Source organism: Panthera onca, chromosome B4 (assembly GCF_046562875.1).
Source record: "Panthera onca isolate mPanOnc1 chromosome B4, mPanOnc1 haplotype 2, whole genome shotgun sequence".
NCBI lineage: Eukaryota > Metazoa > Chordata > Mammalia > Carnivora > Felidae > Panthera > Panthera onca.
In genome coordinates this window covers 5,837,438-5,855,679 of record NC_138345.1, presented here as the reverse complement: position 1 = coordinate 5,855,679, position 18,242 = coordinate 5,837,438, and the positions used below count along the sequence as shown (strand labels likewise).

Below are 18,242 nucleotides of genomic sequence, written 5' to 3'. Positions count from 1 at the left end.
CTCATCTAGTTGAAGTTTCCCTTGGTAGATTATCCAGCACTTTCCCAAGGAAACAGTCGCTCCTGCCGAAAGGAAAACACTGTTTCCACCTAATGCTCTGGTTAACCTAGGGACACTGAGTAGGCACCCTCAAGGCAGGATCCATCTTTCCTTCCAAAAGACCTACTGCTCCCCCAGTTAGCTGGCCCTGGTGTCTCTGATTCTTTTGTCATGGTGGCGATCTGAATCTGCCCTATGGCAAGTGTACAGATAGGAAGCAGCACGGGGCAAGAAAATCAAATAGAAACTGAGAATTGTGTTGCTTCCTATTGGAAATTTGGATCTCCAAGCAAAATTAATGAGTTTCTGGGGTGTTTTAATGGGAGAAAGGCTGTGTCCACGGAGGCTGTGCTACTCTGATGATAACCTATATGAGTAAAACGAAAGAAGGAGGTGGTGCTCGGGCTCTACATTGGAAATCTCTGGCCATCACTACACTCGCCAGTTACTATGTCATTAAATTCCTGATTATTTCACATTCTGACTGATATTTCTTTTTTTTCTCTCTCTCTCCATCAGTTAGAGCTAAAACCTGAGGGCCGAATGCTAATGAATGCAAGATACTTTCTGGAAATGAGTGGCAAGTGATGTTTTGTCTTCTCCTTTGGGGGTGCGGAGGGCGTGGGCCTTTTCCTCGCGTGCAATTTATTTGACTTTTGCAATAATACAGAAGAGAATTGGGAGAAAAGAAAACACAGTGAGTTTTCTTAAAAGTTTTCAGTGGTGCTCAAATATTAGTTGACAATATACTATCTGGGCCAGATACACATAGAATTGTAAAGCACATACAGCGTTAGTTTCCAAAAGGTGTGAACTCAGTGCTCAGTGCTTTTATAGTCTGTCTTTATTTCAGTTTGGGAATGTAACGTAAATATAAAAGGCTCTGTTTATGTGTCACTATGTGTATATACATTGTGTATAAATTAATAAATCAGGGATACCTGGCTGGCTCAGTTAAGCATCTGACTCTTGATTTTTGATCAGGTCATGATCTCACGGTTCGTGGGATTGAGCCTGGCATTGGGGCTCAAGAGAATCCTGCTTTGGATTCTCTCTCTCCCCTTCTCTCTGGCTCTCCCTTCAAAATAAGTAAATAAACATTTATAGATAGATAGATCGATAGATAGATAAACTAGGCAATCACAATCTCAGTAAAATACAAAATAAATGGGACACTCGTAAGTATTTTCCATAATGCTAGTAGCAAAATAATAATGCTTCAAGTTCATCACCTCAAATCCTTTTAGGAACAGGAAGGAAAGCTAAAGAGTTTCATTCCCACATGGTACACAGACGTGGATCAGAGAGTTTACATTTCCGAGCCCTCATGCTTGGTGCCTGTGACAGCCTGTCTCTTCCTTCTGTTGCATTTGTACTGTCACCAAAGGTCTGTGTAAATAAATCAAATGCTGCTACTCATAAAACCCTAAACCTCAGGGTGGATCTGTGTACTTACGGATTACAAATTGATTTTGTTTTTTCCTGAATTACTTTTACTACCAAGAAACAAGTTTTAGTGTAGATTTATGGTGCTTTCTGGGTCTGGGCTTAACATATACAATGTCTCTGGCTCCAGATTCAAGCAAATGCATTAAAAAATATATATGATGAGATAATCGGGGAAACTTGAACCCTCACCAGACATTTGGTGATATTGAGACATTGTTATACATTTTTCAGGTGCGAAGATGGTATTATGGTTTTATTTCCTTTTTTTTTTTATTTTTTTTTTAACGTTTATTTATTTTTGACACAGAGAGAGACAGAGCATGAACGGGGGAGGGTCAGAGAGAGGGAGACACAGAATTGAAACAGGCTCCAGGCTCTGAGCTGTCAGCACAGAGCCCGACGCGGGGCTCGAACTCATGGACCGTGAGATCGTGACCTGAACTGAAGTCGGACACTTAACCGACTAAGCCACCCAGGCGCCCCTGGTTTTATTTCTTAAAACAGGTACTCATCTTTAACATACAATACCAAAATACTTATAGATAATATCATACCAGGAATTTGCTTCAACACAACCCGTTGGTATGCAGGTATGGATAGTAGATAGGGTATATTGAAAAAGAGTGGTGGTCATGGACTTGTAATTATTGAAGCTGGATGATCAGTGCTGGGAAATTGATTACGGTATTTGCTCAACTTTGGTATGGATTCAAAATTTTCCATAATAATGCCTTTTTTTTTTTTTTTTTTTTTTTTGGTAAAGAAGTGAATTCCTAAAGAGGCAGCAATACAATCTGAACTTTTCTTCTTTTATCTTGTAGAGGCTCTAGAAACATAATACTTGGCATTGGACTATTTCTGAGTTGGCCAAATGATACAGAGTGGTTGTAGGAAGCTGAATAACCAGGCCTGCCTAAAAAGCGAAAGTGCTGGCCCAAATGATAATTCCAGTGGTGTTCAGTTCCCTCAGGTAGAGGAAGTGTGTTCTTCCCATTAGTTCAACACATGATCTAATGTAAACTGAAAGAAGTCTTCTATGAGAATGCCAAGTATTTGGGGTAAATGATTTAAAGACTGCTGCTTTGAGAAACGGTTCATGGTTACTCATCCTATGGCTATAGAACTTCAATTTTCTGTTAGAATGAGAGAGAATATGGGGCACCTGGGTGGCTCGGTCGGTTAAACATCTGACTTCAGCTCAGGTCATGATCTCACAGTTTGTGAGTTCGAGCCCCGCATCGGGCTCTGTGTTAACAGCTCAGAGCCTAGAGCCTGCTTCGGATTCTGTGTCTCCCTCTCTCTCTGCCCCTCCCCTGCTCATGTTCTGTCTCTCTCTTTCTCTCTCAAAAATAAATAAACATTAAAAAATTTTTTTAAAGATTTAAAAAAAGAATGAGAGAGAATATTCAGATAAGGTGAAAACAATGATATTTCACAGATTGTGATTACTCAAGTCCAGGAAGGGTTTTTTTTTTAAGAGTAAAATTTTGTCATATTTAAAATTTTTTATATCTAGACCCACACTGAGACTCCATTTCTAAATTTTTATATATCCCAAAGCTCTATTTTTAGCAAACACTATTAAGGAATAACCCAACTAGGAAATTCCTTATTGATGACCGGAAGTATACAATTTCATTCCATTGTAAGAATGTTTATTACTATATATAAAAAAAAATAGTTTTCGGAAGGATTCAAAAAACCAAGACACGAGTTCTCATACTCAAGAGCTTAAGCCTAGATCAAAGAGGTGGTAGAGACTGAACAATTAGAGAAGAATTTAGTCCTAGGCCACATAAATACTGATTAAGCAAGAGGTCAGTATGGGTTGCCTTCATTCCAGAAAATTCCATAGGAGTGGACATTGAAAGATAGGCAGAGTTGAATTTGCAAAGAAGAGGGATTGTTTTCTAGAAGGAGAACATGCAGGTTTAAGCACAAATATTAATGCATTGCAGAACTGTGGGAAGACCAGTCTGGACAGATCAGAGGGCCCTTGCTAAAATCAGAATGAAGAATCCAAGATAGATCTTGGAGGACTTGAATCAGGCAAGAGGAGTGTGCAGACCTAGGAAAGTCACCAACAAGGAGTCACAGTCCCATAACAAGCAGGCCATGTTATGTTGAAAGTATTTGGGGGAAATTGCTTGTGTCAGAATGTGGGACAGATCTGTAAAAGGAGATAGACTGGATAGGGAGAGAGCCTACACAATTTCATTTTTTCAGTGGAGAGGTGATGAGAATCTGGTCTAGGGGCATCGCTATAGGAATGAAATAAAGAGCCCAAAAGAAAATAAGATTTCACGGCAGTTTAGATGAAAGGGTATGCCCATTATAAGCGCATGGTTGAAGTGCTTTATACTTCTTTAAAAATGAGAGTTGAATGAAGGGGAAAACATTGACCGTATTTATTAAAATAAGTAGAGTAGGAAAATGATAATAGGAGTGGTAGGAGTGGGGGATATGGGAAGAGAAAGCAATTGGGGGAGGACACAGAATTCAGTCTTGGATAAAGTTTAAGATAACGTCATGTCGGGGCGCCTGGATGGCTCAGTATGTTGAGCGTCCGGCTTCATCCATGGCTTGTGAGTTCAAGCCCCGCGTCGGGCTCTGTGCTGACAGCTCAGAGCCTGGAGCCTGCTTCAGATTCTGTGTCCCCCTCTCTCTCTGCCCCACTCCTGCTTGTGCTCCGTCTCTCTCTGTCTTTCAAAAATGAATAAACATTAAAAATTTTTTTAAAAAAAATAAAAAGATAACGTCATGCCTCCCACACCCTCTTTAATGGAAGCATCAATAGTTTTCTACTCTACAGGGAAACAAGTTGTTCACTGCTCTCCACACACAAATCACTCCATTCTCTTTTAAAATCCTCATTCATTGGGGCTCTGTCAGTTACCATCTCGCTCTTGATTTTGGCTCAGGTCATGATCTCATGGTCCATGGGATCAAGCCCTGTGTCAGGCTCCACACTGCTAGTGCAGAGTGCAGAGTGCTGCTTGGGATTCTCTCTCTCCTCTCTCTGCCCCTCCCCTGCTCATGTTCTCTCTCACTCTCAAAAATAAATAAACTTAAACAGAGGAACAACTTACTTCAGAAAAAAAAAAAACATAAATGCCAGAAGAATTCAAGAAATTCTGAGCTTTTACACAGTTGCTCTCTTGTAATGACCAAAATGGTTAGAGGATAAAGAAAATCAGAGAAAGGACCAAGGGAGTCAACTTATTTCTAGTACTTTCTGACCTTTAAAAAAAATTTACAGTATTCTAGTTTGACACTCAGACTGTGTGTGTGTGTGTGTGTACATATAATTTTTTACAGTAATACAGTAGGGTTCCCAGAATAACTCACTTCCATTGCCTGAATTCAAAAGTAATTTTATACTTTATTGCATTTCATCTGGACCAAAATAGAAATGAGTCAAATCTTACTGACAAACCACCGACTCCGCCAGTCACAAGTTGTAAATAGATCTGCTTACATCAGAACTTGTGGAAAATGGCAGTTGCCTCAGTGACCCTGAATTCAACCCCTCATTCGCCAAACCCAATTATTTATAGCTCAGTTCCAAATAAGAAAACTTACATGACCTAACCTTAAAGTATTAGGCAAAGTATTATGTCTCATCTGTGGAACTTTTTAGAGAGTTACAGGGAATGCTCTTTATCGGGGAATTTGGAGTTGCCATAAAACAGACCTGTGGACCACCGTAGAGAAGACTTTAGTCATAAAATGTAGCCTAGGACTTGGGTGGATTCCTAGGGGAGAGGTCTCCATCCATATGCCCCCTGCTCATTATCTACCAATAGGTTTCTCGCCTGGCCACTATTAGGGATGTGGAAAAAAAGGTATCATGTCAGGGACATTTGTATCAAACGTGTTGTCAGACCCTGCCACTACTTAGCCAGAATGGAAGTAATCTGGTTTAAATATTGTCAATTCTTTCTATTTGTGAAATATGAGCCTCTTACTCTTGCTAAACTTCCATGTTTTATGCTTGTATAAACACAAGAAATAGAATAAATAATCTAAGAATCTTCCAAGGTATTTAAAATTATAATTTTAATTTTTTTTAATTTTTTTAAATGTTTACTCATTTTTTGAAAGAGAGAGTGCAAGAGAGAGAGGGAGACACAGAATCCAAAGCAGACTCCAGGCTCTGCACAGAGCCTGACGTGGGGTTTGAACTCACAAGCTGTGAGATCATGACCTGAGCTGAAGTCCTATGTTTAACTGACTGAGCCACCCAGGCACCCCTAAAATTATAATTTTAGAACTTATAATCATTAAATTCATTATCCTTATTTCAATAATGATGATTATCTTTTTTAATCCTTTCTTATTTACTATTTTATTCTTTCTTGCATGCTGGGGTTTTCATCACACTGTTGAGCCATGACTGCCTTGCTATTGTGTGTTTTCTTTGAGTCTGGGCTTCAGCCAGGAAATCACTAGTATTCTAGCCTTTTGGGAAGATGTCATCAGGGCATAGGGCACTATAGACAGTGACTACCATAGTACCTTCACCAATAGCCAGAACCCAGGGTGAACTGAAGAAATTAATGTGATGATTTGATATAAATGACTAGGTTACATCCAGGATTACCTAGACATTAACAAATGATTGCAGTGATCTATTAATTTCTGGCTTTGTCTACACTGACCAGCATAGTCTGTAGCTGGTGCACCTGATTACTATAGACGTCAGGAACCAGAGCATAAACAACTTTCGAAAGTGGTTTTGCCCTCACACACAAGTCTAGCTACCTCCTCTCAGTCTATTGGACCCTGCCCATAAACAACCAGATGTAAAGCATTCTGGGAGATTTAAAAAAAAGTGCTATTTCTAAGTTGCTGTCAGTAACCACAGTATTCTCTAGAATTACAGGCAGAAAAGTATTTGCCACTTCCTGCTTTTTCTGGCTGACTCATCATTGACAGCGAATAGGAGAGGTTGATAAATACCTTGAAAGTTCTGACCTCTGGTTTTAAAAATGGAAAGAGGATAGCTCAGCTCAGTCAGAGAGGAGTGAAGGATTGAGCCAGTAATGCAACCTCATTGTTTCAACCCTATAGTAATACACCCTGTGATAATTCTGTATCATATAATTGAAGAAAGAAGCTTAGTGCTATACCAACCTTAATAAGTACTTGGAATTTTACTGGTGTCGATGCTTGCCTAATTCCTTGTCCGTCTCTACCCCTTCCCCATCTCCCCATCCTCCCCACCCAGTTGTGACAGCCATATCGCAGAACTTCACTTTGTTCTCTGTCCTTCCTGTTCCTGCAGACACAAAGGATATGAGTGAATTCGAGTCTGAAGGCTTCTTTGCTTTGCATCACCGCCGAGGAGCCATCAAACAGGCCAAAGTCCACCACGTCAAGTGCCATGAGTTTACCGCCACCTTTTTCCCACAACCCACATTTTGCTCTGTCTGCCATGAGTTTGTCTGGTATGGTAACTTGGCATTTTACTCCAAGCTTCCCGTTACGCATTTTGTCCCATCCTCCTAACCTGCCAGGGCTGGCAGGCTCTACCTCAGTGGGATGTGCTGGCATAAATACTACATGAGCCTTTTCACTGGCCTCACCTGGATGGATGAAGCTGAAAGTGTGATTCTATACAGTATTTTCATAATGTGACCCCTAGAGAGCAAGGAAGCCAGCTCTAGCAGGAATAATTTCTAAGAACTTTAGCTTCTGATTAAATGGGGGCTACTGGGGGTAAGAGGGAAGGACAGAAGAGGGAGACTTCTTTACTGCTGGCACAGTTTTACAGTCGAAAGTTCTACCACCTTGATAGCCCAACTGTGCTGGTACTAATGTGTGCAAAAGGAAACACTTCTGCATTGGAGCTAATAGGTTTAGATGTTTACAGGGCTCTCGGGTGTCTTAGCAGTCTTCAGACAGAGATCAGTTCAAGCCTCAGTAGGCACATAGCAAAGGCGATGGGACAGCAGAGACCTGAAATGACTCTTGTCTCAGGTTTTAGCCTCCTCACCTCTTGGTGGGGGTGTTCTTTTCTTTGAGCATTCATCAACACACAACCTCAGCCTAGCTAGGGTAACCAAAGGTCAAATAGTGTTTTGGTGTATTTCCACCAACTGTTTTCACTGAATGACTAGAATCACCTTCCTTTCTAATAGTGTTACACGGGAATGGGTCTTAAGCTTAAGAATTTAGTAATTGCAAATATTATCAGACACTCAGAAAAAATAAACCATCATACAGGTGTCTTTACCCATCCGTACTGAGCTTAGAGAGACAATGACTTTTTACATGTAGGACATAGAAATTTGCTGCTAGGTGCCTGTGATGCATTTTCAGTCAGTCATTTTCATCTCTACGTGTTGGTTTGGAAAATTCACAAGTGAGGGGGAAAACAAAAGCTCCTCGTTTATTTAACTATCAGACTTTTAACAAAGCAGCTTAAAAAACAAACAAACAGGGGCGCCTGGGTGGCTCAGTCGGTTGGGCGTCCGACTTCGGCTCAGGTCACGGTCTCACGGTCCGCGGGTTCGAGCCCCGCGTTGGGCTCTGGGCTGATGGCTCAGAGCCTGGAGCCTGCTTCCGATTCTGTGTTCCCCTCTCTCTCTGCCCCTCCCCCGTTCATGCTGTGTCTGTCTCAAAAATAAATAAACGTTAAAAAACAAACAAACAAACAAATATATTAACACTCTTGGCCAGTGATAGACCAGGGCTGCTGATCAGTAAATGCTCTGATAGTAGGAAGCTATGAGATCTTGCTTACCTTTTAATGTTTGTGATGCTGTTGACTTGAACATCCAAATAAATCAAACATCTGCTTTATTGCAGGGGTCTGAACAAACAAGGCTACCAGTGTCGACGTAAGTAAGAAGGGTCTCTGTTGTATTACTGTCATTCTTTGTATTTAATTGTTCCTTCACTTCTGAAAATCTTAAGCGACAATCATTTCTTTCCAGAGTGTAATGCGGCAATCCACAAGAAGTGTATCGATAAAGTTATAGCTAAGTGCACAGGATCAGCTATCAATAGCAGAGAAACCATGGTATGTGTTTAAGTTCCTCTTTTTTGTCTGAAATATGAGAACTCTTTATCCTGACATTAAATTTTACAACTCACTAATTTTTAGCACTGCCTGAGCTTGAATCCTTACGCATATCAATGAACGTCAATCTCCCTAAAACCCTTTCCTCTTCAATAATGATTGTTACTGAGATCCAAAACTAGAGGATGAATAAGAAAAGACTAATAAGAATATCGATGACTCTACCTTTTCCAGAAAAGCATGATAGAAAGTGGCCAGAAAACACAGTTTGGGGCAATTATATGAGAACGACTCTCGTGGCATCTAGAGCTAGAAGGGACAGTTAAAGAATAGAGGAAAACAATTATAAAATGCCTGTAAGCATTTACACGGTTTGTATGAGATGTAACAGAAATGTAATTCTTATGTGGAGAGGCAAGTGTTTCTTTCATAACGAACTTTGAGGCATATGGCGTGGAAACAAGTTACCCCCTAGGAAAGGGAAGCAGACCCGGAAAGTCAGGCACACTTCCTTTTCCTGTATTTCCTTCTTCATTCAACAGGTATTTAGTGTGTATCTAATACATGAAAGATACTCTACTATAGACAATGCACAGCAGAGCCAAAACAGACCCGGTCCTGCCTTTATGGACCTTACCATAAAATTAGGGAACTACGTAATTAACAACAATGTATTGTTTCCATTTATATTAAGTGCTAAGAAAATAGCCAACAGGGTGTGATGGTGGAAAATAACTGAGTGACCTACTTAAACCAAAGGTCAGGGAATCTCCCAGGGAGGGAGCATTTAAGCTGAGAGCCTCCAGACAGAAAAGGCCCCAAGGGGGAAAGAGTCCGCATGTTCTAGGACCTGAAATGAGACCATGAGGCTGAAACAGCAAGGGCAAGAGAACAAATAGAACACGAATTTGGGGAACTTGGCAGGACCTAGATTGGATGGAGGTTTTTAGACCCCAATGAAGTGGTTGGATTTTATTTGACCTATAGTGGGAAGCCCACTTGGTGACTGCTGTAGGGAAATGGTGGGTTGAGGTGTGAACATAAAAAACCAGAGGTGACTACAGAAGTTCCCCTAAGGGGGATGGTTGGTGTTACCAGTATGGTAACAATGGAGGCGGAGCAAAGTGAGCAGATTTTCAGGTGATTGCCATGTTAGAAATGACTGGATTTGCCAGTGGATTGGATGTGAAAAATAAAAGAGAGGGAAATAAAGATGATGCCCAGGTTTTTGTCTTGAGCAGTGGGGTAGAGGCAGAACCATAACAATTTAAGACTAGAGGAGAAATTACTATTTCATTTTTTAATAAGTCCAACCTGAGATGCCTGTAGACATCCAAGTAGAGATATCAGTGGACAATTTTATATGCACTTGGAATTTATATGAGCCCATAGACCGAATATATAAATTCCCCAAAGGAATCTAAAACTGCATTAGGTAGAAGAGAAGGAGCTTGGGATAATGACTGAGAATAAGAGTTCAGAAAAGGCTCTCCATATATTAACAGTAAATGAGGTTACAGAAACCAGAAAGCAAAGGGGTCAATTGTGGTCATTGCCACTAAAATAAGGACCACATGGAGATATCTGGGGTCCTTGATCCAAGACATTTCAAAGAATTGTAGAGTGTCCGCTTCATTGACCAGCACTGAAGGTTCCTGGAAGTTGATGACATGGGCACAATTTATGTGCTAATACTATCAAGAAGACTAACCTGAAGCTCACTGAAGTAGAACAGTAGCTGGAAAGAGGTGTGACCCAAAGGATGGCAGTACTCCCATAGCTGGAGAAAGATGAGAGATGGATGAAGCTTGAGAGAGGGAAAACCAGAGCAGTCAGGAGGGAAGAAGTCCACCCTTGGCAAGAGGGGAAGATGTCCAAAGCACATGTGGAGATGAGTCTGTGATGGACAGACCGATGGTTCATCAATTGTAGCAGAAAGGGAGGAGAAGATGGCTGCAGATGACAGTGGGTTGTAGATTTGGGGGCAGGAAGGTGAGAGAGCTTCCCTTAGACAGCTTACTACTTCAGTGCAGTCTGGAGATGGGGGAAGGAAGAAGAGAAAGCAGCAAGTGGCTTTGAGGAGAAAGGATCTGTGAGAGAATTTTCTTGGGAAAGCAAGGTGGTTAGAGAACGGCAGTAGGAGTACCAAGGACAGTGAAAAGTCCACCTGAGTTTGAAGGGCCAGCCTGCCAGGTGTGGGATTTTCTCCAGCCATGGGGCAGGCACAGAGAAGGCAAATTGATTGAATTTTTGCAGAGCAGAGTATCTCCTAAAATTTAGAGTTGGAAAGGGGACAGTCTCCTATTACAGGTGACTCTCCTAAGGCCTAAAGAGGTTAAAGTAGTTCCTCCATAGTCAACCATCTATAATATAAGTAGCCAGGCTGGGACTGAATTTCAGGTCTCAATCTCCCAGAGCAGTGGTGTTGGGGGTTCCCCCTGCCCCAGTTTTATTGAGAAGTAATTGACATACATCATTGTATAAGTTTAAGGCATACAGCATGATGGTTTGATTTACATATACTATGAAATCATTACCACGATGGGTTCAGCTAACATCCATCACCATTCTGGAAAACAGTGTGGAGGTTCCTCAAAAAATTAAAAATAGATCTACCCTATGACCCAGCAATAGCACTGCTAGGAATTTACCCAAGGGATACCTACAGGAGTGCTGATGTATAGGGGTACTGGTACCCCAATGTTTATAGCAGCACTTTCAACAATAGCCAAATTATGGAAAGAGCCTAAATGTCCATCAACTGACGAATGGATAAAGAAGTTGTGGTTTATACATACAATGGAATACTACTCGGCAATGAGAAAGAATGAAATCTGGCCTTTTGTAGCAACGTGGATGGAACTGGAGAGTGTTATGCTAAGTGAAATAAGTCCTACAGAGAAAGACAGATACCATATGTTTTCACTCTTATATGGATCCTGAGAAACTTAACAGAAGACCATGGGGGAGGGGGGAAAAAAGTTACAAAGAGGGAAGGAGGCAAACCATAAGAGACTCTTAAAAACTGAGAATAAACTGAGGATTGATGGGGAGTGGGAGGGAGGGGAGGGTGGGTGACGGGCATTGAGGAGGGCACCTGCTGGGATGAGCACTGGGTGTTGTATGGAAACCAATTTGACAATAAATTTCATCTTAAAAAATAATAATAATAAATAGATAGAATAAAAATAGAAAACAGGATTTCTCCTTGTGATGAAAACTCTTAGGATCTACTCTCTTCCTTGTACATCACCCAGCCATGTTGGTTGTGGTCACCATGCTGTAGGTTCCATCCCCAGGATTTATCTATCTTATAAATGGAAGTTTGTACCTTTTGACCACCTTCCTCCACTTACCCCTGCCCCCCAACCCCCTGCCTCTGAGAACCACAAGTCTGATCTCTTTCTATGAGTTTTGGGGGGGGGGGTTGTTTTTGGTTTTGGTTTTGATTCCACATATAAGTGAGATGATACAGTATTTGTCTTTCTCTGCCAGACCAGTGTTTTGTTTGTTTAAACCAAATCACCACCTCGCAACCTGCCTTTCTGCTCTACCTGATGCCTTCAGCTTTCCTGGAAAAATCACAAATTATAAGAATGTCTCTTAACCTCAATGGCTAATGTCCACTGGAAATAGAATGAGAGCCACGAGTATAATTTTAAATTTTCAGGTATCCTCACATGAAAATTAATGAGATAGTTTACGTTCTTTTTCTCTTACAAAATCTTCAAAATGCAGTGTGTATTTTATACTGATAGTGTATCGTTTTACCGCCTTGCAGGTGCTCACTTGGCCCACATGGCTCAATGAATATCATATTGGAAAGTACAAATCTATAGTCTTTCCCAGACATATCTTGAACTATTTGAGCTTGGGGTTTAGATTTGAGGGAGAAGACTCCCAGCCTGGACCTTGTCATTAATTGTTCATATTTACATGGGAATGTTTATACAAACTGAGATCTGAAAATTATTTTTTCTTGGTTGAAAATGAGTAGAAGAGGTTCTAGGCAACTTTTAAATAATTTCAAACAGCCATTCTAATGACCCGATGGTGGCTAACATCCTCGGTGGTAATATTAGATACATCACCGTGAATGAATAGGTCGTCTTTGCTGTGCACATCCCCAAGGGAATTGTCTAATTAAGAACTTCTGGAGAGATGATAAGTCTTAGGTAAAACTTTCTTTCTTACACAAAGAATATCGGTATTCTTACCAGGAATCAAACCTCCTGATGCTGTGGCTGCTGATGCTGTTCATGTGATACGGCTGGCTAACGGAGATAATTTCAACTCCAGAAAACTAAAAACAAAACAAAACAAAAAAATCCTGCTGTATATCTACCACCAGCATCCCTCTCTCATCTCCCCTCTCCCCATCCCCTAAATCATCAGGTTCATTTTGTTGGAGAAAGGGTAACGGTGAAAGGATATAGGCTGATTCTGACTTTCGACTTGTAGACGTCCTAGCCCACTCGCTCGTGTGCGACCTAGACAAGAGTCTTGCCCTCTCTGTGCTTAACCTCCCCATGTATCAAGTGAGGATTCTAATAGAGGCGACTTCCAAGGGGGTATTTGCAATATCACGTGTGTGAGAGGTAATATGTGCGGCATACTTGTCCCCAGCACCTGGCAGGCCCCTTTCCCTGCCTGTCACCCCCTCCATCCACATGTAAGAGCTGTGACATGCTTCACACATAGGCTTTTATACTGTTAAGCCCATAGCAGTGTTTCCCCTAGAGGAAGTATTACGTAAACATCTTCCAAAGGTTAGCATACTCGCTCTGGGTTGAAAAAGAAAAGGAAGTATTTGTACGAAAATAGGAAGGGCAGTGCAACGTTTACTTAGATCCCATTTAGATAAGTTACTCCAGTCCCCTCTTCCTGAAGCTGTGGGCCTCTCTGTGGGAACGCCCCACACGTTCAGCTTACTCCAGGTTACCCGACGTCTGCATATTACGCACTTGGCCCTTGCCTGGAAGAGCTAATGGCTGCCTGCCTTCTTTGGCCATGGCCAGAAGGGTTGACAAGTAACACTTATGCCCTGAAGTGCACATTGTTCCAGTGTTTTCAGCGCTCTGTTGGACTCGAGTGCCTGCCAAGACACCCAAAGTTGAAAAGCGGGGACACGCGTTTGGTCACACGTTCTTCCTTTTTTCAGTTCCACAAGGAGAGATTCAAAATTGACATGCCACATAGATTCAAAGTCTACAATTACAAAAGCCCGACCTTCTGTGAGCACTGTGGGACCCTGCTGTGGGGCCTGGCGAGGCAAGGACTCAAGTGCGACGGTGAGTCCAATGGGAAAGGAGCGTGGGCCCCGTTGAGGGCCCCCTAAGGGGTGGCTCTGCAGCCTTGATGGAGAGCATGAGGGAAGGGGGGAGGAGAGAGGCTGGACTTCTCCAGCTGGCCCAGATGACCCCGACGTCTTGAATGTGAAGTGCCCAAGATGAGACACCAGTGCTGTTCCTTCCTTTCCACCCCCAACACCTTAATCCTTGTAGCCCAGAGAAGTGCAAGCCCGTTGAGTCTAAATGTCAAGTCTCCTGACCTGTCCCCCTTCTCTTGTTCCCTGTTGTGCTGGGGAGAAAGGAAGATAGTATTTTCCCTGACTGGCCCCCCGGCTGGGACCTGCCCTGCCGTGTCTCAGTGTTCGGAGCCTGCCCCTTCTGACCCTGCCTCTCTCCCTCACACCAGCCCTACAGATTCTCTGTGTAGCCCATCAGGGAGCAAGCCCAGCTCATCTGCTTGGCTGATGGATGGTCCTGCACATGAGAATTCTGTGACTGAGACCGTAGGCTCTGGGCCCTAAGCGTGCTGCAAACTCACAGTGCCCAGTAAGAGGCCCACCCCTCTTACCATTCTCCCTCCTCTGATCTCCCCTTGAAGGCTGGCATTCAGCTGGCAATACAGCCGGACTGAGCCTACAGCTCTGCACTCGTCAAGATTTTTAGACCTGCCCTGAGAAAGAGTAAACAGCACCACAATGCTCTAAAAGTTCAAATGGCTAAGGCGATAACCTCTAGACACCGAGATGCTGTCACATCAGGATTAGGCCGGAGGGAGGGAAAGATTCCCACAAGCCACTTCTGCCTTTTGAGTGGGGCTGGGGGTGGAACAGGGCCAGATAGACTTTCGAAAAGGAGGGAGTTCTGCTGCGGCAGAGGCCTTTCTGTTTTGAATGATTAAAGGTAGAAGCCACTTTACTTTTTCTTGGTCACCCCATTTTGTTTTATGCCACTGGTTAAATCTTCTGCAATTCTTATCTTTTTTTTTTTTTCAAACTTCTTTAAATTCAAGTTAGCTAACCTACAGTGTAGTTTGGTTTCTGGAGTAGCGCCCAGTGATTTGTCCTTTCCATATAACATCCAGGGCTCATCCCAACAAGTGCCCTCCTGAATGCCCATCCCCCGTCTAGTCCATTCCCTCCCCTCCAGCAACCCTCAGTTTGTTCTCTGTAGTTGAGAGGCGCTATGGTTTGCCTCGCTGTCTGTATTTATCTTATTTTCCCTTCCCTTCCCTTCCCTTCCCTTCCCTTCCCTTCCCTTCCCTTCCCTTCCCTTCCCCTCCCTTCCCCTCCCTTCCCCTCCCCTGTGTTCATCTGTTCTAGTAATAAAGGCAAGGATCCCCTTCAACAGCCTTCTCTTCCTCAATCCCGTTGCGTTTACACGCCCGGTGGAGTCTGGAGTGACGTGTTAGTGGAGGCAGGAGGAAGGTTAGGCTTTCAAACCATCACTGAAGGCAAAACCCAGATGTAGTGCAACTTCACCTCAATAATCCCTCCGTAGCCCAGAAGTGCCACTGAGCACCTTGCTGTTTATACCTGCTCGAGAGCACACAGGTGGGCCTAGTAGTCTGGAGGATCTTTAGGAGTTCATCGGCAAGAAGTAATTCCCGAATGGAACAAGCAGGGCACGAGTGATGGCTCCCCTGGTCCTCTGATGGTCTCTCTCACAGCTCAGGTTTCCCCTCCCTGGAGCCTGAGCGCCTCAGCTGCCCGGTGGTGCCCACAGCCTGTCTCTGCCTCTGAGCTTAGAACCCTCTACGGGGGTTCCTCGCCATTGTTTCACAGCCATTGTTTCTGTTCCGTCCTCCCTAACGTTCTTTCTCCTCCGTTCCCTTCTCTTTCCCTGTCTCCCCCCACCTCCTGCATGCCAGGCAGCCCCTCTCCACTCTCCCTTCCTTTCCTCTTCCCTCTTCTCCCCTCCCTTCCTCCCCAGCACCCTCTGTAGGTATCTGGCCGATACCTACAGACATCCCTGTGTCCTCACCCCCCATGCCCTTGACTGCACCTCTCCTCCCTCTCTACTCTCTGGACTCTGTTCCTCTGCCTTGGCCCTGCTCTTTCTATCTTGTTCTTTTCTAAGCCACCTTCATAAGTAGGGCCTCCCTTTGTCTTGATTCTGTCTCCTTTCCTCTGTCCACTTTAATTCCCATGAAAATCATCGTCCAAAGGGCCTGTTTGCACTCAAAGAGATCAAGTTGTCACCTCATAGGTTAGTAACAGAGACATAGGACATTACCATAGTGGGGGTGGGGCCTGCCTTCATGCCAGAGCATCCAAGACAAGCTTAGATCTGGCTACCATGTTAAAAAGCAAAGTGAAACTTCCCACTGCTTCATGCTGAGTCCTCGCCAACTGCCTCCCTTTGCCTTGCGGTACTAAGGAAATGCAGCTGGGACTTCCCAGTGTGCAACCCGCAGAAACACATCCAGTAGGAGTCGTGCTGAAATTCACAAGGGCAGAAAGCCATTATAAACAGCATCGTGACTACATTAAGGGCTTTAGTCATACATAAAAGATTTCACTTAGAATGGATTTGGGTTCTATCATGCAATATACCGGGACAAGTACTGGTTTATATTTACATAGAAAATGCTATTTTATTATGAACTGTCGGAGGAAGAGTCAGCCAGTTAAAACTAAAGGCTGAAGCCTGCTCAAATTCCACTTCAATAGTTTAATGTATATCTCTTTGGAATAGATAATGAAGATAAAAGACTAGTTGTTGAGCATCTGTTTGATGCCAATCACTGTACTAAGCTCTTTGCACACAAACGGGTTAATAAGCAGGTAAGAGTATGGGGCACCTGGGTGGCTCAGTCGGTTGAGCATCCGACTTCGGTTCAGGTCATGATCTCAAGGCTCGTGAGTTCGAGCCCTGCATCAGGCTCTATGTTGACAGCTCGGAGCCTGGAGCCTGCTTCAGATTCTGTGTCTCCCCCTCTCTCTGCCCCAACCCACTCGCATTCTGTCTCTGTCTCTCTCAAAAATAAACAAACATTAAAAAAAAAAAAAAAGCAGGTCATAGTAAAAGTGCGTTGTTTTATAGCCTCTCTTGCCTAATGCCGTTATAACAAATGCTACTGATGGACTTGACAGAATGAAATAGGACTTGAAAACAGAATTCTATCAGCTGGAGTTTGAAAATCTTACATTAGATTTTTTTTTATTGTAATAGCAGTGTTTCATAAGCAGAATTTCATTTTTCTAAACCAATGACTTGAAGTAGTAGCTGTCTTTCTACAGACGCCCTGGTCCACACACATCCCAATCCAGGAAGGCTCACGGGATCACAGAAAGTGGAGGGTGGACCTTCACTGCACTTTTTTCAAGACTCATAAATTGGAATATTCCCCGAGAATCATAGGACTTAGAGCTAGATCATTTGGTTCAACCAGCCCAACTCTCCCATATGGGGAGAATGGCCTCCAGGCCACTTCCCCTCTCCCCACTCCCATCCCGAAGCACAGACCACACCCACCACGCATGCAGGCTGAGGCTTCAGCCTAGAGGGGAGGGAAGCTCCTTGCACCCCATGTGGGGAAGGGGATACTTGGGCTCCAATCTAGAGTGGAAGTGAACCACCTTCTATCCTGGCATGGCACATTTCCACCAGAGAGAGCCAGCATCGGTGCTCTTCTCTCAGCAATGGCATAGTCTAAATGCATACCGACAGCAGCCTTCCTCCTCTGTCAGCAAGGCTCTGCTTCTGCTTCCGGTGGGAGTCCTTCCCCAGCACCACATCCAGGAGCCTCTGGTCTGTGTGTGTAGTCTTGGGAAGGGGAGGTGGACGCGTGGTGGCATTGTAGAAGCACTGCCCTCATTTATTTGTATTCAGTGTCTCCTGCTGCTGGGAAGATGGCTCTAGGGATTTGCCAATCGTTCTTCAATGTATGTGTACCTGAAGCAGACCTGTGCAAAGTCCGCTCAGTGAGTTCTGTTCCTCTGGCTCACAGTGTCTCTTTCTCCTTTGCAGCATGTGGTATGAACGTACATCACAGATGCCAGACAAAGGTGGCCAACCTTTGTGGCATAAATCAGAAGCTGATGGCCGAAGCACTGGCAATGATTGAGAGCACTCAACAGGTAGGAGAGGCTTTTAGGTTAAGTTCCTCCAGTTTCAACTCAGCAAGGACTACTCGAGTCCTCCTTCCCTTTGATCTGTGGAGCAATATGGAGTCTGTTTCTGAGCATTTGCCTTGCCTCTGACTTTCATCCTTATGCCCATATCCACACTCGGAGATATTGATTTACTTCATGCATTTGTATTATATTTTTAGGATCTTAAATTATTTGTGGCATGAGCAGGGGCAGAAACAAATTCATTGAAATCATTGAGGATTCATTACCAGCTTTGTACCTATCTACTGGCTAGAATCATCCCTAAAATGTGCACGGAACACTGAGTCGAGGGCAACTTTTGCCTTGCCGTTTACTCACCTG

At 43.4% G+C, this 18,242-nt stretch overlaps 1 protein-coding gene and 1 long non-coding RNA gene across 8 annotated transcripts in view; one reads left to right on the top strand and one right to left on the bottom strand.

Annotated features, from left to right (window-relative positions):
* LOC132695113 (uncharacterized) overlaps nucleotides 1-15,692 on the bottom strand; it is a 29,480-nt gene extending 13,788 nt beyond the window's left edge. For 2 of the 4 annotated variants that reach the window (XR_009617733.3, XR_009617732.3), the window contains exons 1-2: nucleotides 15,339-15,692; nucleotides 12,733-12,818 (exon numbers count right to left, since the gene is read on the bottom strand). This is a non-coding gene — a long non-coding RNA (uncharacterized LOC132695113). Of the gene's footprint in view, nucleotides 1-606; nucleotides 693-6,624; nucleotides 6,770-8,236; nucleotides 8,493-12,732; nucleotides 12,819-15,338 lie in introns of those variants that run through there. The other 2 variants (XR_009617730.3, XR_009617731.3) reach the window with 2 other exon arrangements.
* The window catches only part of PRKCQ (protein kinase C theta), a 186,106-nt gene that overhangs the window by 60,827 nt on the left and 107,037 nt on the right, over nucleotides 1-18,242 (top strand). For 3 of the 4 annotated variants that reach the window (XM_078450471.2, XM_078450470.2, XM_078450472.2), the window contains 6 exons: nucleotides 559-619; nucleotides 6,776-6,938; nucleotides 8,302-8,333; nucleotides 8,430-8,515; nucleotides 13,677-13,806; nucleotides 17,776-17,885. In XM_078450471.2, coding sequence (XP_078306597.1) covers nucleotides 559-619; nucleotides 6,776-6,938; nucleotides 8,302-8,333; nucleotides 8,430-8,515; nucleotides 13,677-13,806; nucleotides 17,776-17,885 — 582 coding nt within the window. The remainder of the gene's footprint in view (nucleotides 1-558; nucleotides 620-6,775; nucleotides 6,939-8,301; nucleotides 8,334-8,429; nucleotides 8,516-13,676; nucleotides 13,807-17,775; nucleotides 17,886-18,242) is intronic. The other variant, XM_078450473.2, reaches the window with a different exon arrangement.